The sequence below is a fragment of the Fistularia commersonii genome, chromosome 24 (assembly GCF_037954325.1).
Source record: "Fistularia commersonii isolate RoL2024-O1a breed Wild chromosome 24, RoL_Fcom_v1.0, whole genome shotgun sequence".
Lineage (NCBI taxonomy): Eukaryota > Metazoa > Chordata > Actinopteri > Syngnathiformes > Fistulariidae > Fistularia > Fistularia commersonii.
Genome location: NC_141307.1, coordinates 11,615,673 through 11,641,352, shown reverse-complemented (window position 1 = coordinate 11,641,352; position 25,680 = coordinate 11,615,673). Strand labels below are relative to the sequence as shown.

General features: G+C 42.0%; 1 protein-coding gene across 1 annotated transcript in view; it reads right to left on the bottom strand.

Moving 5' to 3' along the window:
- Positions 1 to 25,680, bottom strand: part of col8a2 (collagen, type VIII, alpha 2) — a 49,153-nt gene that overhangs the window by 5,454 nt on the left and 18,019 nt on the right. The window contains exon 2 of the mRNA XM_086171573.1: positions 2,370 to 2,559. Coding sequence (XP_086027699.1) covers positions 2,370 to 2,532 — 163 coding nt within the window. The 5' untranslated portion in view covers positions 2,533 to 2,559. The remainder of the gene's footprint in view (positions 1 to 2,369; positions 2,560 to 25,680) is intronic.

Below are 25,680 nucleotides of genomic sequence, written 5' to 3'. Positions count from 1 at the left end.
TTGATATTCAAGGTAATATTTCATATTTAAAGACCTTTCCGCGTTCGTATCGCCCGAGCGGGACGATGTCGGAGCGAAAAGGTGGCTTTCCCCTCGCTCGCTGTCGAACCCCGAGCCACGACGGCGTGCGGTTTGGCGCCGGCGAAGGATCTCGGCGTTACAAATTTGCACGCGGGGTCAAATTTCAAGAGGCGGAGGGATTTATTCTCCCCTGAGTAAAAGTCCAAAGCAGAAAGTACGAGGTTACCTCGACCGGGTCAGGCTTTTTACACTCGCGCCTCTTCCCGATTAGCCTGCGCTCCATTTGCAAAGAAAACATGATCAAATGTGAAAACTCCTTTTCAAGACTATATATTTTATAAACATTTGAGAGGAAATTTCAGCACAGAATAATTTCTTTACACTAGCGTGCTGCAGGTTTCTCATAATACTTGTTCAATGGACTTTTGAAAGCATATTACATAAGTACACTTACTTATAAATTGACATTTATCTATAAAATCTGTATTTTATACCCAAACAAGAGATCAACTTTGGTTTTCCTTTGTGACGTCACCTCTCACCTAAAACACACTTGTGGTCGTCATTGTTGAAAGAAGTTTTTACACATTTTATTTCACCCATTCAATAGATATCCAACCAAAGTGCATCTTTATTAAAGTAACCCCGCAAAGTTGTTTGTGAGCTTTGTCTAACATTTTAAAAAGGCGCCTTTGTGCTCCAATCAGATTTGGGTTTGGACGGGTTATTAATGTACAGCTTTAGCATTTTGAAAAGCAACATTCGATATAAGACTGGTGAATTTATTTCTGAATATTATTTTCATAAAGAACAGTTACACTGCTCTATTTCCTGGCATGAAGCTCCACTGTCTACTTTTACTGCCAGCCAAAGATTAAACAATGAGGATGTACCTGAAATGATTGTTTCTCAAGTGACGCCTTGAGTTGAAGCTTTCTAATTCAAAACTGGAACGAAATGTTTTGCAAAATAGGTCATTTTTAAATCTGATCTCATCTCATGAAGTTTTTATAAGCATCGCAATATCCACAAGTGACCACTAGATAGCAGTAACAGCCCATCATGTGAGCCGAAAACCCTTTTCTCCAAATCCAGAGTCCCGCTTTTGCTGTTCTTTTGTTTAGTTCTTTTGTTTCTTCTCCGATTCCTTTTGATAGAACATGTGTTTAAACTCAATTTCATAGCACCGTAGTGAAAATGTTCACCTCAAGAACTCTGAAATTGAGTTTGAATGAGCGCAAGGACAGAACGGCACACATCGAGCTTGAATTTTGGATCGGATTTCAAAGATATCGAGCGAAAAGCAAGTTGTATCTAGAGCGAGTATCACACCTCACCCGCGCCTGCACGACTTATACTTTTTGTTTTCTCGACCTTCTCGTCTCTGCGCCGCAACTCGAGAACAAGCGATAAATTATCGGGAAGGTAACGGCATCCAGATGGCGGAGAAACAATTACCCCAGGAGAGCTTTGTAAACAGTTGGTATTCCAACCACCTCGGGTCTCCGCCTAAAAAAACATTTGCCGTCGCGCGCTGCAGCTTTTTGTGTCGTTGATATCCCGCGGGGATCAACAGCTGGGGGGGGAAATACACTGCTCAAAAAAATAAAGGGAACACTTAAAAAACACATCCCAGATCTAAATGAATGAAATATTCTTATGAAATACTTTGCTCTTTACACAGTTGAATGTGCTGACAACTAAATCACACCAAAATGATCAATGCAAATCAATTGTATCAACCCATGGAGGTCTGGATTAGGAATCACACTCCAAATTAAAGTGTAAAAACAAACTCCAGGCTGATCCAACTTTGATGTAATGTCCTTAAAACAAGTCAAAATGAACCTGTGTTGCTTCCTGAGTGGACACTATGATTTCACACAAGTGTGATTGACTTGGAGTTACGTTGTGTTGTTCAAGTGTTCCCTTTATTTTTTTGAGCAGTGTATTATGAAATGTACGGCATGAGCGGTCGCTCGGATTAGACAAGATTAGATTCATCTTGTCCGGTCCGGGATGAAACTAGGTGACACGGGACGAGCTAGCTGAGGAGTTTCCCGAGGAGACGTCGCTTCGCGTCCCTTTTTTAATATGAAAATGCCGCTTATCTGCGTTTTGTCGATGATGTGTACATTTAGAGAAGCCAGGCTGAGGTGCGGTCTTGGATGCCTCGTTTAGTTTCTCCTGCTATGACATCATCAGCAAAAACAACCTTGAAATGGGTGGCGGTTAATTCAAAACAAACTATCGCGAACAGCCTCGCATTTCTTGACGTTTTTTTCCCGCTCGTAGCGAAAAGAATTAAGAGATTCGGCGCCATCAGGATGCCCACATGGGCCACTCACCAACATAATGCCCCTTGCCCTCTCGGAACGGGGGTCCGATGGGCCCTTTCATCATGGGCTGCATGTACTTCATGTGAGGTATCGGGGGGTAGCCCCCCGCGAGAGCCTGTCCCCCCAACATCCACAGGACAAAGACGGGCGCCAGCAGCATGGTCGACGCCATCCCGGGCGGACGATGTCACTCGAAGAACTGCGGACATAAACGGAAGATGACGGGTTTACAAAAGATGGATAGTTTCTATTTGAGTGAATTCAGGGTTGCTATCACATATTGTTTGTTTGTTTGTTTGTTTAGAAGTTTATTAGGACAGAGTACAAATACATGAAGCACGGAGGCAGAGATGTTTGTACCAGATTATAGTTCATAGCTAATTTCCATCTGTCGTCCTGGACAATACAAATATAAAACTGTATGCAAAAGACAATATATATATAAAATATACAGATAGGCAAAAAATAACTATACAATATATAAACAGGCAATAAAATATGTATTTTGCAAGTTGAAAGTGCTATTGTTGTGATTAGTTAAGACAATTCATATTTCATTGTATTTCTTATTCTTCCTCCTTTCTACTATTATCTATTACTGCTATGTTTTTTACTTGAAACTCTGGCACAATTTCCTTCGGGATAAATAAAGTTGTTCTCATCTCATCTCTCATATTGTTGTGATATTGTTACTTTGGTCATCTGGGGGCAAAATCCTCAACCTTCAAGAAACAGGTAAAAATGTTTCTCTTTCAGGACTTTTTACCGCGCTGATGCCCCAGATCAGGTTGGCAGCAAGTTAGGCTATGCAGTGTGTGTGTGTGTGTGTGTGTGTGCGTTTGTGTGGAAAAAAAAAAAAAAAAAAAAAAAAAAACTCACTAACCCAAGCTTACTGTTCTGTATATTTCTTGTGCATCGTGTATTTGCAAGTGTATTTGCAGTCCTTATGTCCTCTATTGTAAGTCGCTTTGGATAAAAGCGTCTGCCAAATGTAATGTAATGTAATGTAAAAATACCCAAATACCAAAATATAGCGACATACATACAAGTGTTTTCCCTCCCATTCAAAAATCGGGGTTATTTACATCTACCTCATGTTTTTGGACCGGCAGGAAAACCGGAGAGCCGGAAATTGTCACAGAAACATCTTCGAGACCGTGCAAACACGGCTTGTCAGCATATATTTATATGATCCGTCTTGCAGCTGGACAGATGTTGCGTGTGGTAAGTTCCTGGAAGGGTGTAATGTTTGGCCTCGGCGCGTCTGTTGACATTCATTTACTTCAGGAAGAAATGACCACATCATCCTCCGCTAAATGTTTTTACAACCGTGGTCAGGTGCGAACAGGAAACCACCGGCGTATCTTTGGGAGCGTCTGCGTAGCGTGAGCGTCCTCCTGGACTCGTCCCGAGGTGGTTTTTAACTTGTCAAATGATGTGTGAAACTCACGTCGCTCGCCGCTGCAACATCCTGCTGAGATGAGAGTTTCCCTCGCGGTCCTGAACTGATAATGTGCAATCTTGTCTCCTTGCCCTTTAAGTACCGTCCGGTTTGCACTCATGAAATAACAGAAAATGGTTCGTAGTTGTGATATTTTGTGCGCGTCCATCTTTGGTAACGTCTCTGAATCGGCAGACGTGCAGCGTAAATCACGACCAACCGCTAACTTCTTATTTATTTGTTATTGATGCAACCAGACAAGAAAAAAAAAAAAAAAAAAAAACACTAGAATTATTTCTCATTCAAGGACCAGTGAAATTGAAAATACGTGCCGATAAAATCCGAAAATGAGTATTTTCATACAAAAAAAACTTTTTTTTTTTTTTTTTTTTTGGAGTATTTCAAAAAATGCTTAAGGACATTTCTTGCACTCGCGTTGTCAAAACCTGGTAGGTGGTGATCACTTCTTCTATCTGTAGCAACGTAAATTTCGCTTCAATTCAGCTCTCCTTTCCATCTCTGAACTCTGAATTTCCAATTTTAACCTAATCGCAATCATTACATAACACCCCTTGCTTTTTTTTTTTTTTTTGTCTTTGTCACGGCACAGAAAAGTCTAAAGTTTACTATTGGCCAAAGGAGCTGGCATGAAATAGATTATATATAAAAGTTGACTGAGTGTACACACTGCAGTTAATTGAAATCTAGGTTTGAGAGTAAATAAAGAGCAGACTCGACTCGAGCAGAAACAACCCCGGTCATTGCAACCATCTGTTTTCAGACTGCATGCTTTAAAGTAATGCATTTACCATCGTCTGTGATTATTAAGAAACCACATCGCTGGCCAGTCAAATTCTTGTTTTACAGCCATTAACCAAAAAGTTCATCTAGGTTTCCTGTTTTTTTTTTTTGTTTTTTTTTGCATAATTAGACATAAGATTGTGCGAAAAACAACCCCCCCCCCAAAAAAAAAAAAAAAAAAAATCTCAAGCTCAATCAGAAAAACCCAATGGCAATTTTTTTTTTTTTTTTTAAGAGGAAACAAACAGGGGGAGATGGAGAGATAGAGGAAAATAGAGAGACTGGCGAGGGGTGGAGGTTGGGGTGGGTCATTGGCTGACTTGCCGGCTGGCTGGCAGCGACGCCCGTCTGGTATGGGGGTCTGCGGCCCGGTTGCAGTTATAATTCAACAGGCGACGCTCGGTGCCTGCTGTTCTGCAGGCTCTCCACAGAACCTTGTGATTCTTGTGCACAGAAGCCCTTCATAAATAGGTATCAGACCAGCCTGGCTGTCTGTGCATCCAATATAAACGCCGGAGAAGGTTGCGCAATGTCGAAAATGTCAACGTCTACACGCTGAAAATGCTAAAATGCGCCAAGTTCCAGCCTTTTCATCTCAACGCTCAAACCAAAAACGAACCACGACAAAACCTCGGCGTGAGAAGAAAGATACATTTGGAACCAAAGTGACAATATCACAACAATATCACAACAATAGCACTTTCAACTTGCAAAATACATATTTTATTGCCTGTTTATATATTGTAGTTATTTTATTGCCTATCTGTATATTTTATACAGTTTTATATTCGTATTGTCCAGGACTACAGATGGAAATTAGCTATGAGCTATAATCTGGTACAAACATCTCTGCCTCTGTGCTTCATGTATTTGTATCATTTATTCAGGACTTTTTACTGCGCTGATGCCCCAGATCAGGTTAGGCACCAAGTTAGGCTACGCAGTGTGTGTGTGTGTGTACCTTTGTGTATGTCTTTGTCAAAAAAAAAAAAAAAAAAAAACCTCACTAACCCAAGCTTACTTTTCTGTATATTTCCTGTGCATCTTGTATTTGCAAGTCCTTATGTCCTCTATTGTAAGTCGCTTTGGATAAAAGCGTCTGCCAAATGTAATGTAATGTAATGTATTTGTACACTGTCCTGATAAACTTCTAGACAAACAAACAAACAAACGGCATCCAATGTGGCACTGAAAAAAAAAAAACATTGCCGGGCAGGCAGAGGGAAATAACACACAAGAATGGTTAAATACCAAAAGCCATCACACATCTTCATATTAATAATACACCTTCACGATGAAATCAGAAAGAGCGTCCCGCAAACATCCTTTGAAATTTCGTTTTCATCTCTGGAAAATGAAAAACCCCCTACATTGAGAGACTAGATTGGTCTCCAAACCACCTGGTAACCTGACGCCCGTCCCAAAAACTTTCTAAAACACGTGTGGAGTATCATTTCAGTCAAAACATAACGTGCGCCATCTCGACGCAGCCAAAACCCGCACTTCCCACGTCTCCGTAGCGCCGGCTGGAGCGTCCCACCGCCGCGTACCTGCTAATGAAATCAGCGGCGCCGGGGAGGTGAGGTTGAAGGTGCGTTGCAGTCTGCACGGCGTGGACCGAGACTACCAGGCATTTCCTAAACCGCACGCCGCAGACGGCTCCTCGGCGCTGCACGTGCGAGAATTCGGTGTCATGGAGCAGGCGGCGGTGGTTTGGGGGGGGGGCGGTTGTTTTTTTGCGGCGAGCCACCTGATGTTGCCGTGCTAACTTCAGCGTTTTGCAAAAACGCAAAAAAAAAATAATTCAGACACGAACAAAGATCCATTAGCATAGTTTGGTCGCGACCACATGTCTCGAGAAGCGACGCACATAAATCCCGGCCGCATACCTCGGCCCGCTCCCGCATCCCCGACAAACTTGAGCCATTAATGCGAGCGCTATTAAATGTGTGTGTGGACTTAAAAATGGGGTGTGAGGTTGAACCCTCTCCTTGTAAATCCGACGTGCAAATGTTGGAAACTTCCATTTTACAACGGGGAACAAGTTCAGGGACGGGACGCGAAGCCAGTTCGACTCGGCCAGATCGGTTTGTTATTCATTACGCCGTCTAGACGTGTGTGTGTTAACGGGTCCTGCAAATTGGTAACGGGGAGGAAACACACCTGCGATTCTTAAGAAAACATTTGAACGCACAAAAACTCGGACAAACTGTAGCGAGATATCACTTAGACAGAGCTCCCTTGACCACTGACATTATATGTTTTATATATATATATATATCTATATATATAGATATATATACAGATATACATATATATCTATATATATATATGGATACATTGTTTTATTCATTCTGCAGAGTCGTGGGAAGAAACTACTGAGCACAGCTGTTACACAACACAGATCTGTTTAGTCTTATGCTGTGCGTGCATGTGTGTGTGTGTGTGTGTGTGTGTGTTAACCCTATGTACACCCTACAATACAAGATATGACATATTCTCTTTCAACTGCGTATTGAGATTAAGTGTACGTGAGTGTAAATACACGTGTTTTGTCAAACATGTTTTTTCCAAACACTAGATGAGATCGTGAAGAATAATTTAAGAGATTTAATGATAATTAAAATAGAATGCAAAGGACAGGATGTACCTGTGTAATATATAAGCGAAGTAATAATGTGCCGTCTTACAGTACGTGAGATCATGTTTCGTAGCCCGGGGTATTTAACAATTTCATTGCAGTATAAACAGACGAGCGTATTATAGACGGGGTGTGTGTATGTTTTGCACGTGGACGCGTGTGCACGGGCAGGGAGAGAAGCAAGCCAGCATCACATAAATTATCCGCTAATGCTACGTGTCTTTGCACGTGCGCACCTTGTTGGTTTTTTTTCCGCCAAACTTTTGTGATTAGGGAAAGCCCAAGGGACGAAGATTGAAAATCAGTTCGGTATTCAAGCTAACGTGAAGCCGCGAACAACCAGAAACCAGCTGCCGATTGGGGGGGATCTGAGAAAACAGGTAAGCTGACACCCCCCCAAAAAAACCCCAGCTGCGTACCGAAACGCCAACATATTTCCGATCGGCTCATTAAGAGACGAATAAAGATACAGCAGGTCGATGAGGGCAATCTGCATATGTATGCGCGGGCGGTCGCTTGCGCGCATGCCTGGACAAGCACGCCGTTATTTTGTTTTGTGCACGATGAGGGAAAACGCTTCATTTCAATACGAACCGTGAAGCACAAACGAACTCAGCAAAAAAGTGTCTGGACCACGGATACTTTTGCTAAAATATGATATAGAGGAGGTTTACTGCAAATACACCGCAGGCTAGTCAGCATCCTCGACAGCTAATAATCGTCGTCCATAACCGGAGACTTTGTTAAAGATCACGGCGACCTCAACGTGCTCCGTCGGTTTGTCCGTAATGCTGTTTCCAACGTGCTTGTTTGGGATTCCGCCAAAGAAACGGAGTCGTCTTATGCCGAATGTGCCCGCAATTAAATGAGAGGGTAGAGTTGTGGTAGGAGTGACGTGCCGTGCGCTGCGGAAATATATACCATGTGTGCAAAGTTGTATATAATATTGACAATGGCGGCTGTGGCGCAGGTATGCAAAGCTGCAGCTCCGACACCGTGTCCCAAGATAAGATAAGATAAGAACAACTTTGTTAATCCCGAAGGAAATTGTTGTCCCAGAGTTACAGAAAATATAACAGTAATAAATGATAAAAAGAAAAAGGCAGAATTAGAAATAAACTATAAAGTGTCTCAGTGAAACTATAAAGTGTCTTAGTAACAAGTGAGGTAAGGAGTGCACGATAGTATGATAAAAGGAAAAATTGTAGTGTAGCTGTTATGAAATGAAATATTGCACAGTTCTGAATATTGTGGAAGAAGATAATATGTATGCATCACGGCGCCCAGACCAAACAGTTGGGGTACTAATTGTTGCAGGCTGATTATTTTTCAGTCATGTATTACTGCATCCTGCAGCTAGCGGACACATTTTTGTCATTTGGGTAACAAAGGTGCAAATTCCCCAAACGTTCATACTTTGGTCCCCAAACAAAGCTGCTCTTTGTTAGGACAGAGCCTTCGGGATGAGAGACGCGAACATCTTCAAGAAAAAGCAACATCCAGTCGCCGCGACGAGGTTTGAGGGCGGCTAACCACGACCTGGATGACTTCACAACCTTCACGGGCACTGGAAGGGTGCAAACTATGAAAGTATATAAAATAGAAAGCCTCAAGAACAATCCAGATGGTCTGAGCTCCTGCCGGAGTCTCAGGAAATCCATCAGGAAACACAACACATGCAAGTGTCGGTCCGAGGCGCAAGGAACGGTCGAATAAATGAATAGCATATTGTTGTGTTAGGATAAGAGGCCGGGCCCGGTGGGGCACTCGAGTAGTTGGTTTTCATTTCTTTGCCAAATCTCTCGGCGGCTTTCACCCCGTCCCCCGATCCGAGAAGTTTTCTTTCAGAATGAGGCTCGTGAAACAAGGCGAAGTAGTCAGCTTTGGAAAGCTTGCGATTAAAAAACCCCATTTCATTCCCCTCTCTCTCTCTCTCTCTATACTTCGAGATACATGTTGACGCTTTTTTCCAACAGTATTTCTGGCTCTGGCAAGTATTCAAGCGTGCGTGCATGCAGAGGAAATACACAAGTCAATTTGAGAATCAGATCTCTGAAGGTGAGAAATTTTCTGGGGCTTTGAATTACGGGGGCTAAATCCAGAACAATCACGCAGCATCAATTGTTCCATTCTTTGTTTGCCAGAAGTGAAAAAAAAAAAAAAAAAAAAGGCCGGAGCCGCACGTAGCCAGGGACGACTTCCAGCAGGAAAAGCCCAGGAAAGTCTGTATTCTGTTTCTATCAAAGGATTCCACAGTTTGATACTGCATGAAAATACCGCCAACGCCAACGGAGTGGCGATAAACGTGCGACAGGAAGAAGGGAAGAAAGAGACAAAAAACAGAGTTTTGAGCGTAAATTAAATCAATCGGAGGGACGGCTCAAAGAAAAATAGGAGATGGAAGAGGCGGGTGAAGGGGAAGGAGAGAGAATCATCACCCCATCTGGTGGCAGGTAATATGACGTCACACGAACGTGCAGGTACAAACACATCTATCTGCAGAAAAATAGCGCGCGGATTGAACCGGGGCTGATTTTTCTGTCTGAAATGGAGAGGAGGGGAGAAAGTGAGCGGCAGAGGGGAGATTACAATTTAATAAGGGGCAGGAAATCTTTGTTCAAATCCCCCTGAAGGAGCTGAAATTCCTTTTCGCTGCAGGCGACGGGACTACAGACTGACTGGGCTCCATGTGAATGGGCTTCTATGCTCGTGGCAGCAGCGACGGACAAGCAGGGAATCAGACGACAGACAAGGAACGGACATATTTGGACGTGGATAAAACCCCACTCCAACACGCTGAGCATCGGCGCGTAAAAATGTTTTGTCTAACATAGGAAATTAAATCAGGACATATGGACTCACAATCCTTCAAGGGAAAAAAAAAAGACGGTATTATTATGTTTGTAACTCCTCTAGTAATTTATTTATTATTGATATATTAAAATATATATATATATCTAAATTTATATTTAAACTTTTAAATATTAATTTAAATTTAATATAAATATTTAATGTATATTTAATATTTTTATATTTAATTTATATTTAAATTTATATTAAAAATTTATATAATGTATTTTTTTAAATATATTCTTTTATAAAAAATAAAGAAAAAAAAATTTTTTTTTTCTTTTTTTAATAAAAAAAATATATAAATTCTGGGCCTTTCACACTTTTTGTGTTTTAAACTTTTTTTTACCTATTTTAGTTTTCAGACTCTATCACGTGTATTTGAAACAAACATTGGATATATTGAAATATATAAATATGTTACTTAAAAAAAAAAATATATATATATATATGTATATATATGTATATATATTTTTTTTTTTTTTTAAGAAATACATTTTAATATATCCAATGTTTGTTTCAAATACACACGATTCTTTATGTATAATTTATGAACACATTTTTCATATATAAATCTTTATCTATCTATCTATCTATCTATCTATCTATCTATCTATCTATCTATCTATCTATCTATCTATCTATCTATCTATCTATCTATCTATATGTATATATATTTTTTTTTCTTAAGAAATATATTTCAATATATCAAATGTTTGTTTCAAATACATGCGATAGAGTCTGGAAACTAAAATAGGTTAAAAAAAAGTTTTAAAACACGAAAAGTGTGAAAATTCCCAGAAAAAGTGCATTGAATGACAAAAAAAACCTTCCCATCTCGACGTCCTTGATAATTAAAACAATTCTCGAGGCGGGACGTGTAAAAGTGACACGATCTCGCTTTATGCTTTTGTTTCCAAGTCCAAGTTTGCACCGAAAAATCTCATTCTTTTGAGGGAATTTTCAAATCTATCTTCCTCCTGTTTCTTCTCTGCTGCGCTGAGGCCGTGATCCTCCGCTCGTGGTACAAAGTTTAAAATGGTAATTCATTGTATTGGAGGAGCGTGAACTGTTCTTAGACATGTGGTTGATTGATCACTTGAAATGCTGCAAACCTCAGACATGCACGTGCACGTGCACTCACACACACACACACACACACCCGCTAGACCACCAGCATACAGTGCATGGTCCCTTCTGACCGTGGTCATTGCTAAAACCCTCCCCACCCATCAGGATCAATGCAAGTCTTTATTAACTTCTGGCAAAGGGCGCTGGTTGTGTAAGAAGACCTTGCCAGTTCTGGCTTAACACCTTCCAAAAAATCCTCAGCTGGACTGTATAAACACGGCTTCGCGCATGTGTGTATGTGTGTATGTGTGTGTGTGTGTGTGTCTGCAAGCTTCAGTGTCTGAGGAGATTAAATGAATTGATGAGATTCAAGTGGAACAAATAAGTGGGAATTAGGAACGGGAATTACCAACAAATATCAGATGAAAAAAAAAAAAAAAAAAAAAAATTTCCAATGGTTTAAAGTCTGGACTATACTTTAGTTCTAACTGTGAAATCATAAAAAAAAAGTTTTTTTTTTTTTTTTTTTTTTGTATAAAACACATAAAGTGTGTTATTTGGTGACTGAGTAAGGCAGCGTGGGATCGGTTTGGTCCACCAGAGAGCAGCACAGGTCAGACCAGACAGCTGGAGCTTGTGTGTGTGTGTGTGTGTGTGTGTGTGTGTGTGTGTGTGTGTGTGTGTGTGTGTGTGTGTGTGTGTGTGTGTGTGTGTGTGTGGCAGGAGACATGCTACACTCACTCCCGGTCCAGTCTCCCACTAAATCATTGGATATTTCATCTAGTTAGTCATTCATATATGGAGATACAGTGCCGATACGTGCACGTGAAATCATACACGGGCACGTGCAATGTCATATTTCACCACATGGCCTGAACACTAAGGTGTATCAACCCGTTGCATCGATAATGAGCAGTTAGCGCAAAAAAAAAATAAAGATATTTGTCCGCGACTTGAGTAAGACGGTCAGAATGTACGCTTTTCACGCCGTCTTCTGGACTCGCGCTTTACAATATCAACATATCCATTGCAGATATAAGAATAGGAATGAAATACTGTATCCGTCACGTCGTTTCTGAGCGATATAAAATAACCCGAGCCGTCCAAAAGCTTTGAAGTCTCACATATTCCTAAACACTTGGTATTCATTAAAACGGGGCGAAAGCTCCAAACCAGGAGAAATTGTTTAGGAAGTCATGGACCGAAAGCGTTTGGACAATATGGGTGGAAAGATCTCCCCGGGCTCGCGGTATTTATCCGTGAAAAAGAAAATGATAGAGAAACCCCCCCGATTAGGTCGTCCCCCCGAAATTATTGGAATACTTCGATCCCTCAAGTGAAATAACTCTCTGGATATCCCGCCGTGCGGATTAGTACAGGTTTATACGGGGTGACAAGCCTTTGAAAAATAATATTGGAATATCAGAGGGTATTGAAAGAGGAGATATAATCAATCATCGGCAGATGAAAATACTCACATTTGCATAGGCCAAAGAAAAGTATAATTTACAGGATAAAAATTTGCAACACTTGCCAATAGGAATGCAACTTTCTAGGTATTTTGGACCGACGATGAATATACCTCTTGGCCCAAACATCATAAACGACTATTAAGCAGTGGACGCATGACAGCCAAAGGACTTATCGAATTACCGTGGAATCGTGCGGATTTACTGGACGCTCATCAGCGCCGAGGTCGAGAGCCTTCGTTTTTTTTTTTGACAAGTTCAAAACGGAGGCTGCCACAGAGCTTACGTAGCTTTATAACACGGGACGATCTGATTGAATCCAGGTGGGTGAGACGATCGGGAAAATTCGTCTCCGGTCGGAATTCGACTTTGGTCGTTTTTTGTTTCGTTTTGTTTGGCCTTACCGGGGACTCTGATAACCCCCGGCCAACTCTCTTCACAACCAGAGCATGTTCGTATTGGCGGGACTATATTTCGTTTATGATCAGCGTCACGCGTTCTGTTATTATCGGGACTCATTTTTGCCACAAGGGCCGCGTGTGACGGTAAAAATGTAACTAAATGTAGGCGAATTTAATGTAGAATAATGTTGATGTTGAATAACTCTGAATTTATCACTCATTCAAATCCAAAATGTTACATATGCATTTGCAAAAAAAAGTGATTTTTACTCGTTCCTCTGTTCCAAAGCTAGCTTGCGCTGCTGCCGTGTTTTTGGATGCGTTTTTTTTTGTGAAAACGTTCTGCTGCCGTCGTAGTTTGGCTTTTAATTCTTGGACGATTTGTTGTTTTTCCGGAAGGCTAACTTTAGCATACTTAGCTCCGTGTTTGGTGTCAAAATGTAGATTGTACTCTTTGACAGCAAACACTGCCTTATAACACAAAAGACAAACCGCTTTTTCTCCTTGAAGCACAAACATGTATTTAACTTCCCCTCTTTCTTCAAACATCCTTCCATCTGTAGCAACTTTTCTCGCGCCGGACATTTCGGGGATTTTATTTCTCAATTCCACTTGTTGAAAAAGGCATTGATGTGACGACGCTGCGATCTAATGGCGGGGAACCATGACTTCGTGTGAATTGTGGGAAATGTAGTTTATAGTCAATGCACGCGTTTGATTTATTTATTTTTTGACAATCGGACCTTTTAAGAAGTTTTCTCTCGGGCCACATAAAATGACGTGGCGGGCCACATGTTGCCCGCGGGCCTTGAGTTTGACGCATGCGGCGTAGATGAAGGCTGCTGAGTTTGCTGTCAAGACATACGTGTATATGCAAATATGTATTTTGTGACTTCCATCACATTTGTTGTTAATCGTCAATCGCAGGGATGGCAAATTACTGATTCCAGCTTTTTGGAAGCAAACATTTCCGGTTCGATTTTGGTTCCTCCAGAATCAAAGAGATGTTAAGCAAGACTAACTTCTTCTAACTTCTCCCCGGCAGCGGTCTGCTCATGGTTCACCCACGATGGGTTAATCGTAGAGAACGAATTTCTCCCAGAGGGCTTGATAAAGGATAAATTATTATTATTTTTATTATAAAATGAAAGTGCACAGATGGAGCGTTCCCCGCGGAGTGGTCCAACTTCCGTCAAAGCCTCCATAAAAGCCAGTCCCTCAAAGAGTCCGACGACGGCGAAGACTCCAACGAGCACGGTAAGGGGTTAAACAGAAGTTTCACTCAGGTATCCAGTCGTCGGAGATGTAAAAGGACGCTGATACGAAGAAAGACGTGATTAATAACCAGGCCATGCCTGACTTTGCTTTGCTCGATAAGGCCGGTCCACTAAAAATACCATCAAGTTAATGAACACATTTCCTAGAGGAAGTACATTGTGTTCTCTGGATCACTCAATTAGAAACAGGCCGGTATATAAACTTGGCAAAAGCACCACAACAAGCGAAAAAACAAAATTCACGTTCTCAGACGGTAAAAGCGGTGAACGTCAGTGTATTTATCGACGCTCTCGCATATAGTCAATAATACATCAGGGGTCAAACTGGCGCGCTCTCTAAATTTGCACGTGATTCGTTTGGATCGTCCGGATTGTTGTTGAATATCAGGAAACAAAAGGCGACAGAAACTTGCAGGTTTGCCAGGAGCAATAATTCTACGGCGGACGTACAGAACAGGAGGGGGGGGTGGGAGAAAAAAAAAAAAAAAAAAAAAGGCGGATAAATGAAATGCAGCAGATCAGCGGCAAGCAAGCCAAAGACAGCAGTCATTTCGCTGCAACATTAGCGACCACTGTGTTTCCAAAATAATGACAGGATTATTGCTTGAATTGGCAAAAACAACCCGTGCGAATTTTTTTTTTTTTTTCTGTAATGTCATCCCTGCGTATCACTCAGCGCTCAAAACTAGGTTTTTAAAGGACGGAGAGTTAAAAAAAAAAAAAAAAAAAAAAAAAAATGGCTGAACCGTGAGAGGCGGAGACAGCGAAGCAGGATTTTTACCAGATGGAGAAAGAGCGCAAAGATAAATTAGTCCAAGATAGGAGTCGGACAGGCAAAGTGCGCCTTGTTGATACAGGGGTTAAAGGTCAACACGGGACGTCAGCTCCTCTTCCGTGTTGCCATGATCCCTTCCGATACGTCGACGTTGACGAACGCCTTCGGTGGGAACAGACGGAATATCCGGGATACCAAAGTTCACCAAAGTTTATATTTGTATTGTCCAGGACTACAGATGGAAATTAGCTATGAGCTATAATCTAGTACTAACATCTCTGCCTCTGTGCTTCATGTATTTGTACACTGTCCTAATAAACTTCGAAACGAACCGCTCGACGATATGACTTTTTTAGCCGTGGCAATTTATTTGCAAATCTTGCAAAAAAAAAAAAAAAAACAAAGAAAGTCAAGTGCTGCAAGGGCTGTTAGTTAGTCAGGTTGAAAAGAAAAAAAAAAACGCTTTTCGTTAGGACAAACATTCAGATAATGGCGTGGTGTTGAATGAACTTCATTTCCTTGTTCACCTTGATCGTCTGCTTCATTGGATTCTTGCATTGCTGCCAAAGGCCATAATGACGGCACGGTAAAAGTCCGTATAGCAGAAACATTAGCTCTCATTAGATTTCGTTATGAGGAGGAAGAGAAGACTTATTTCTTTGCATCTAATGGAATCGCGTCTGTCTATCTCGCGTAAAAGATGGATGCTACAAAATGACGGTAATTACTGGACACGCATCGAGCTTCATGCACGTAATGGATCATTAAGAGACCAGTTTCTTCGGGATCAGATTAGCATTTATCTCCGGCCCGGCAGCCAAATAGAAATAAAAAAAAAAAGGCCATTCTTGAGAGTCGGGGAGCTGATTTAAATTGATGGGCTCGCGTTTAGATAGTCACTGGAAGAAGGAGAGGCATTGTTTCGGCGAGACAGCTGCAAAGGTCGGGAGGATCGGCGGGGGGGGAAATATGAGATTTAGAGAAGAATTAAACCTACGCTGCAAACATGGAAATGAGACACATCTTTGGACGCAGATGGAGCAGTAGGGGAGGACGGTAAAGAACGGAGAGGTGATGGAGGCCTTGTTCTGAGGATGCAAAAACAAAAAAAAAAAAAAAAAACCTCCTCAGCCGTATTTATGAGCAATACAAAGTGAACACATTCCAAAGAATAGTCTGAATTATTCACAAATCTTGGAGATCCATCTGTTGACTTCTCTGACATCTTAAAAGCGGCCAAACGATATTTCATGAATAATAATGGGTAACATGACTGCTAAAATGTTAAGGATTTCTCACAGTTATGAATGGGGGATCGCTCGGGTTTTTTGGCTCCCGACAAAACAGCGTTAGGTTTGAATTTTTGAGATCTTATAGGACATTTCCAACACTCGGGAGCTAAGAAAAAAAAAAAAGAAAAGCGCTTTTGCATTATCAACTTATAGGGGAAAACCGCCAGATGGACCGAAACGAATTTTTTCACCAGGTGGATGGAAATCGGAGCAAAGGGTTTTCCAAACACATTTCCTCCAAATGACATCTTCTCAGCTTGTTGCTGTTTCTGCCCGCTCACAAAAACATAAGTTACGATGGCAAACTTTCCAAGTGTAGCCACGGTCCTCCGAGATCCGTCGTTGTAAACCGCCCGGACGGCCGGCAAGAGATTCGCAGCTAAACTCCTGGGTTACGGAAAAATTATTAGCGTAATTAGCTCGAGAAACGCGATCATTTTTAGATAAACTCCGCACGATCTGTCCGTGTCAAGTTCGGACACTTTTGGACTTTCTCTCCGGCATTTTCGTTCAAGTGACGTAACGGGCAAGGGTTTGGTCGGTACGATGAAACGTCGAGAGCAGTTTGGGTCACGATGAAATAAACATTTACTCGGTCATATTCGAAACCTCGCTGAGACGGATTGGCCTTTGTGCCGCTAGAAGGCCCGCAGCGAGCGCTCAGGTAGGATAAAGCTAATTGCCTGTTAGACACGTTAACTTACGCTAACGCCTAGCGGCGTGAGAAACGCTCCCGATGGCGGGCATTTGGCTAGCGGGAATGCGGAGAGTAAAAGCAGCTGCGGCGGAGGTTGGAGAAAATCAAAAACACAGGGTTTCAGACATCCATAAGTCTAGATCCCCCACCGTGGAGGCAGGAGATGTGGGAAGAGGAAACGTGCCATTGGACCCGGGCCCGCGGATCCTCCTCCAGAAAAATCCAGCGGGCAAAATAGCAAAGTTAAACCGTTTCAGTCTTGAAAAAGATGTCCTCCGAGTCCTTCCGACCGATGTAACCGCTATCCTCCGCTGGAAACCGAGAGGCTCTCAACTCCCGGCGAGAGCTCTACCACAGGTAAGCGTGCACAGGAGGATTATCCAAGCGCGCCGAAGGAATCGGTTTAAGCGAGATCGCCCGACGTGTTCGGCGACGGGATGCCGACACGAGAATCCCCGACGTCATCGCGGAGCGCCAGGTTACGAAACCGGGGATTACGGACAAACGCTTCACCCTGATACATTTCTTTTCCAGCGCGAAAGGCGTCCGTGCATCACGACGTAAATATTTTTAACCCCGACACGGTTGACAGGACGAGACCTTGGTGATGTCAGAGCGTCTCGGAGGGCGGGAGCCCACGCCGTGTTTTCACTCCAAACAAACCGAACCTGCCAAAATAAGGAATGTCAGGGATCACGAGGGGAGTCGCGGGAGAAGTGGGTGTTGAGCGGCCCTTTCACCGGGTTTGTTTAGAGGCCGTCGTTTCGCGTACGAGGGGGGGAAAGTCCGCCGCGGGGACGCGGAGCTTATTTGACCGAATCTCCGTTTATGGGAAAATGTGTCGTTTCCCGCGGTCGTTAATGACCTGTCCGATTTTTCACACAGACTTTCCCTACCGTTAAACCTCTCGACGCTTTAACAGCTGCGCGGGAGGCTTCGCCCGGCCGGGTGATAAATCCGACATCCGGATTAAGACGCGTGAAAAGAAAGCTCACTCGCGAGGATCCCTTCGGTGATATAGCGCTTTTTTTTTTTTTTTTTTTTTATCGTCGCTGACCCCGAGGAACCCTCTGGACTATCTAGTGATTTATTTATCTTGGTTTTACCCAACACGGACGATGGACGGTTTCGGCGTAAATGTCACGGAGACGTGGAATTGGAAAGTCTGCGCAGAGAGCATGAGAAAGTTCCAGACGGAGAAACAGACGCAGAGCGGGAGCTCCTCATATGACATAGAGCGGCGAGCTGCCAGCGACCTCAGCTCCTTCATTCGCTGTGGTCTTGCAACAATAAAAAGCACCGCATCGTTTGATCCGCCGACGTGAATGCGCCTCTTAGCTTCATTAATAAAAACACAGCGTTTTAAACCCCTTTTTTGGCCCGCGTCCGTCTCCGTCTGCCTCCTCGCAGTTGGCCGAAATTAGCGATTTTGTCTTCCATATCAAAGTGAAATGAAGGAAAATAAATGGAGCTCGATCTTCAGAGTATTTCACCCTCCGTCCGGTGTTTTCTCTGTTCTAGTGGCTGAAGATGGCTGGAAAATAAAGGAAAGCTTGCGTTTCCTTTCATCCAGGTCAATCCGCTCTTCATAGAACACCGCTTGGCAGATTTACATTGCTTTTCCACTGCCTTGATGCGAGACATACTCGCTCGCTCTTCCATTATCAATTCACATCTCGTGCTCGACCATCTCAGGAAGGATTTAGGAGTCTGCGTCTGGGAGGAATGCGACGCTGTAGCGCTTCGAAAGCAACCGATGGCTTAGTTTCCCTCCGTATCTCGTTCCCTCCGTTTATCAACCGCCATCTGCCCTCCAGCTAAGCTTGCGTCGGTCAAAATACATCCGAGCTTTCAACAAACACACTCCACCGTCCATCATGACATGGAACCTTCCGTCGTGTAGCTTAATATCGCCGAATGCTAGTCTTGGAATATATACACTGCTCAAAAAAAATAAAGGGAACACTTAAAAAACACATCCTAGATCCAAATGAATGAAATATTCTTATGAAATACTTTGCTCTTTACACAGTTGACAACAAAATCACACCAAAATGATCAATGGAAATCAATTGTATCAACCCATGGAGGTCTGGATTAGGAATCACACTCAAAATTAAAGTGTAAAAACAAACTCCAGGCTGATCCAACTTTGATGTAATGTCCTTAAAACAAGTCCAAATGAATCTGTGTTGCTTCCTGAGTGGACACTATGATTTCATACAAGTGGGATTGACTTGGAGTTACATTGTGTTGTTCAAGTGTTCCCTTTATTTTTTTGAGCAGTATATATAGAAGGTGTATTTGTCGGGATATGTGTGCAAAGCACAGTATAGTTTGTCTGGGATGTATGATTATTAAATTACATTACATTGCATTTGGCAGACGCTTTTATCCAAAGCGACTTACAATAGAGGACATAAGAACTGCAAATACACTTGCAAATACAAGATGCACAGGAAATATACAGAACAGTAAGCTGGGGTTAGTGAGGTTTTTTTTTTTTTTTTTGACAAAGACATACACAAAGGTACACACACACACACACACACTGCGTAGCCTAACCTGGTGCCTAACCTGATCTGGGGCATCAGCGCTGTAAAAAGTCCTGAATACATGATACAAATACATGAAGCACAGAGGCAGAGATGTTTGTACCAGATTATAGCTCATAGCTAATTTCCATCTGTAGTCCTGGACAATACGAATATAAAACTGTATACAATATACAGATAGGCAATAAAATAACTACAATATATAAACAGGCAATAAAATATGTTTTTTCTCAAGTTAAAAGTGCTATTGTTGTGATATTGTTGTGATATTGTTACTTTGGTTCCAAATGTACTCTTTCTTCTCACGCCGAGGTTTTGTCGTGGTTCGTTTTTGGTTCGAGTGTTGAGATGAAAAGGCTGTTTGTTTGGTTTTTTTGACAGAGACATACACACACACACACACACACTGCATAGCCTAACTTGCTGCCTAACCTGATCTGGGGCATCAGCGCAGTAAAAAGTCCTGAAAGAGAACAGTTTTTACTTGTTTCTTGAAGGTTTAGAGAGATGATGCTAGTCTTGTTGCTTCCGGAAGTTTGTTCCACCACTGAGGTAGTAGAACGGAGAACAGTTTTGCCTGAGATCGCTTAGAGCGAGCAGAAGGTACTGCTGGTAGGTTTGTATCAGAGGAACGCAGCTCTTTGCCGGGAACATAAGGTCTTATCATTTGGTTCAGATATGCTGGACCTGTTCCTGGGGTGGTTTTGAATGCCAGGGTCAGGACCTTGTGCTTGATCCTGGCAGCTACTGGACGAACAGAGGTGGAACATGAGCCCTTTTGGGTTGAGTGAATACCAACCGTGCTGCAGCATTCTGAACCATCTGCAGTGGTTTTATTGCACAAGCAAGAAGTCCAGCTAGGAGGGACTTGCAGTAGTCCAGGCGGGAGATAAAAATGGCCTGAACCAATAGCTGTGCCGACTGTTGGGTCCGGTAGGGTGTGATTATGGTACCGCTAGCGCATGGACGACGCTCCCGTTTCCATTTACGTTTTCGGTAGCTTTACCGCAATTACAAGAATTTTCAAAACGCTCATATAAACATGCCATCGCCGGTTCAAGACGAAAGCAAGCTAATATGTATTCTTGGATGTTTATTGTCAAAATTCAAGTAAATGTAAGCGGTCGGTTTTCTTAACATTTGCACGCAGTCAAGGGGATGCAAGCTTTGTCAAGTCGGCCTGTTTGTCCCACGGCATCACAATCATATTCTATTTCCCCGACTGGAAGCGTGCAATGTAATCATGTGCAGTTACAAAGATTAAAACGCTTTGACTTGGGTAAACATTCTTAGATGTACGGGGAAATATACAGGTATAAAGTTTTATTTGTTTTATCTTGAACAATGTGATGAACAATGTGAACAAAATATAAGGAATGTGGGGCCAAAACCTTGTCTCTTTTTTGGAGGGCATAAGAGATATTTGAATTTTGGATACTGGATCTAGGAATGCCTTAAAAATGTTTTTTTTTTTTTTTTTGTTTGTTTTTTTTTGGTGTAACAAATGGGACTTCATTTTTTTTTTTTTTTTTATATGCTTGAAATGCAAGTGCTCAGCGTACTGCAGGTGTCAAACCAAAAATTAACCCTTTCTGGGATCTTGACAGGAAAGAAAAAAATCGGAAAAAATAAATAATAATATTATTAATGAATAATGTGTTTGTCTCATCTCTTTTCTTTGAATTTAACAAAAAAGTAATTGTTTGTCCACTGCAGGTTAAATACCCTGCAAACTGAATCTATTTTTCTCTTCTTACCTAATCTTTTCACCATTATTCCGTATTATTTGACAGGGGTGTGTCCAGGATTTTTTTTTTTTTTTGAGGGAGGGGTTTCAGATAAGGCACGAACTGCAGAAGGGTGGAGTAGATGGTTACGTTCCATGCATGTAAAAGTCACCATTACGTGGCCAGAAATAAAAGAAAAATCACCATGCATGATGACGCTTGAGGGTGATTTTATGCATAAAGAGCACTGGAAGTCGGCTCAGACGTTGTATGTAGGTATCATTTTCCAAAATAAGCTACTTATACCGGGAGGTGCCTGTGGTTTAGTGTTATGTAATCCGATGTATTCATATGCATTGCATACGATTAATCCGGATTAATTCAGGCCTACCGGATCTATTCATTCTCAAAAATAATTCCTTGAAAAATATTCATTTCGACTAAATATTTGGAAGAAGCCACTGTCTGAATAGCCTCTCGGTCTGTATCTCTAGCATTTAGCTTCACCCCTAATGACCAACATGAATATCAGCAATATCTACACCAAAAGTAGTGGTGAGCCATCCAATAAGAATAAGAATAAGAATAAGAATAAGAATAAGAATAAGAATAAGAATAAGAATAAGAATAAGAATAAGAATAAGAATAAGAATAAGAATAAGAATAACTTTGTTTATCCCGAAGGAAATTGTTGTGCCAGAGTTTCAAGTAAAACATAACAACAATAAATAATAGTAGGAAGGAGGGAGGATAAGAAATACAAATAAAACTATAAAGTGTCAAAGTCAAGGCTATAAAGTGTTTTAAGGTCTTAAAAAGTACAAAGATATGAAGATTTGATATGGGGTAGAATTAAAAAAAAAATCTGCAGAAAATGTTGTGTGGTTGTTGATAATATTACCGTTTCTGCTATATTACAAGAAAGATAATTGATGACAAAAAAAAGAAAATAATAAAGTTAGGGACTTGAAAAGATCGAGGTCTTGACTTGACAAGTAAACAGTTTAGCATTAGCGCAATCACTCTTTTTTTAGTCATTTAGTCATGAAAGAAACCCTGTGCGTCGAGGTTTGTCATTGACAGAAGAATAAATATTTACCTTCCGAGCAACCAAAGCATGCAGTGTAAGAGTGGCGTCGCAAACTTGGCGTGTGTCACCGCGCCCAGCCGTCGATACTATGAACATCCGTCGCGCCCTTCGGGGTTTTTAGCAACCGATCCAGAAGGTGTCGTCGGAAAACAGGGGGAGGTGGAGGAGAAGTCGGGGTCTGAGATTCTGTTAGAGCATTTATCTTGTTCCTCAAAGCTACCATTTAATGGAAATCTTAAACCCGAGCCAAACTGCACGCCGTTCTTTAGGTATGAACCTTTCGTCCTGATCCGCGCCCCCCTCCTTTCCTCTCTGATTCCACCAAATATTTTCATAAACCATCTGCCCCGAGTGGCTTCCTATTAGTTCCACAGGTGTGGCGAGATAAATGCCATTGAAAGACCCGAGTACATTCCGGCGTTGCACTTGCTGTGGCCGAAATACCCGTTATCCATTTTCCCCTCTCCGTCTCCTGTGACGGCTCAAATTCCTTCCCACTATCGTCCCGGCCGGCGTCATATTTCGCTGGTTTCTGAAATCAGCGGATTTCAATTTAGAGGCCACACATCGGGAACGGCTACGACCGCGCGTGTGTGAACCGGGTTCGTCGGCTCAGTGGGAAATACGCATTATTTCTATTCGAACGTGAGCGTTTTGAATGGAAAATGGACGAGACGGTCCGCCCGGAGAGATCAGCCGCCACGATTGACCCCGAAATGACTCAAACTGCCCACAAAACCTCTCTTTCCTTTCAGATCACTCACTCGCCGCTGGGAAAGCAAAACTCCGGGTCCGTCTGATGCGTCTCTCCGTTGGGACTCTGTATTGTTTGGAAGCCGACGTGTTTGCTTAGGTTTGGAGAAGTAGGAGCGAAAACCCGACCGCTCCTCGCACGTGTGTGTGAGTTTGTGCGCGCTTTTTGGACTTGCAGAGCAAAAAAAAAAAAAAAAAAAAAAAAACACATAATGGGAACATCAACTAAATCAACAGGAAAATCTCACATGCGTGCAAAAGTTAACGAAAACTGTAAATGGTCTATAAAAGTTCTGAGGTCTGATCTCGACTCGGTGGGCCGACGCATCATATATCATGTTTGAATAAAGCAAACATGTTGTGTCATAAAGAAGGTGAAGAGTTCTGCTGAGAAGTAATACAATAGTATTGAGCGCATTTACATATAAACTGCGTTGGTTAAAAATAACTAAATAAATATATGTGTCCATATATAGGCTGCGCTTGTCTATAAGCCCCAGGTGTCCAAGTTGTAACATGAGATATTTCCATAGAAAGACGTTACACAGAAACATTTTTTAATTACTTTTAATTAAATACATACCGGAACATCTAGAAATATGTGATGTGATTTTTTTTTTTTTTTTTTTTTTTTTTTTGTCAAACAACGCCTGTAACACGGCTGATTAAAAGATTAATAATAAATAACAGTGATAGAAATAATAATAATAATAATAATAATAATAATAATAATAAGCTGTCCTCCTGCGTATTAAAACCATTAAAATCGTCTTCTTCGGTGTCAGAATTGAACGGCCTCAGAATTTCACGCTCATTTCATCGGTCCGATGTGACGAGGCTAAATGTTTTGGCGGCGTGAAGCTTGGAAGCCACAAAAAATCCATAAATTAGCCGCAGTCTTCAAAGCGTGGGGGGAAAAAAAGGCAGCGGCTTATAATCCGGGAATTACCGCGAAATATAGACTTTTGAAATCTCCGCCGCCACCGCGAGACTTCTGCATGTTGCATGTTGAGAAAATGAAATTTGCATGGGTGAAACTGTAATCCTTCGCCATATCGGGGTTCACCTTTAGCATCTGCGGCGCATCACATGGCTTCGGTTTCACATCGACGCGCAATAGCTACTCGTAGTGTGAATTATATAAGAGTACAGGAAAGGTTAATAAAAGAGTGTGGAGGGTCGTAAAGCTTAAATTATATGTAGGTAATAAAACAAAATTATGGTTGGTGCTTGGTGGATTTTTGTTCCCGGATGTAACACCCGTGATAAAGCACACCAGAAGTGACTGAAAAGTCCCCAAAGTATGAACAAAACCTCATGTTGGCTTGACGTTAGGTTTTTTTTTTTTTTTTTTTTTTCACCCGCGTGAACAAACACACGAAACATCCCTGCCACGACACACAATGAAAATCTGAAGTTTGTCCAACAAAAGGTCCGACGAAATCCCACAAAACCAAGATAAATATATTGGGTGACAAGCGGACGCTATGGTTGGTGTTTCTGTCTCAAAGCTTGAAGGTTCCTGGTTCTATTCTGACGTGTTCTCCGCTTTTGGGTCCTCCGACAGTCCAAAAACAGGTGCTGCGTAAATCAGAGAACCCAAGGTTCGCCCATGACAACAGTCGTCTTTATATAACGTCTGAATTCGGGAATGTCTAAATGTACATCTCTATATGGGCAGGCTGAACACCCTCAGCCAAGGATAAGCGCTATCTGTTAAAAAGTAAGACGATACTTTGTCGATCTCCATCAGGAAAATTCACATGTCACGGCAGCGCGACGATTACAATAAATATGAATATAAGTTTCGATAAAAGGGACGACTAAAAGACAACAACAAGGATGAAAATAGGTAAGATCAGATGTTTACGCTCCAAAATAGCAGCAAAGGCTACTTTCGCAACCCGCCCGATGTAAAGTAGATGGTCGGAATGGGTCCCATTATTGCAAATACCGTCCGAATAGAAGGAGGGAGGAGAAATTCAGAGACGTTAGAAGGTACAAAATACCTCGATTCAAAGAATCGTAGCCCCGACTCGCTGGGGTTCGGCCGCGTTGTTGTGAAACGCCGGCGGGGCAGAGACAGTTTGGACGTTAAGCCACTCGGGGACGGCTACTTTTTGCATTATCCTCCTGACAGGGCGGGCGCTCGTGGAATGCAGACCACCAACACTTTCCAATGACCGAAAAAAAAAAAAAGGCAGTTTTCATTTTGTTTCGCAGACGCGTGCCTAAATGTGACCGATTTTTCCGTAGCCAATTCTGCAACCCTCTGGAATGTTTAATGAAAACTGGCTCTGTAGGTCTTTTTTTTTTTTCTCATGATCCTGCCAGCGTCAGAACGAGATGCACACCCTCTTTGGTTTGCGCTTGAAACACAACGACCGCCAACGTGTTTCAAAGTGGAAAGTGTTGGCTTTGGCAATCCTGCACAGACTGATATGAAAAGCTTTTGACCAATGATGACAAAAATCATCCTC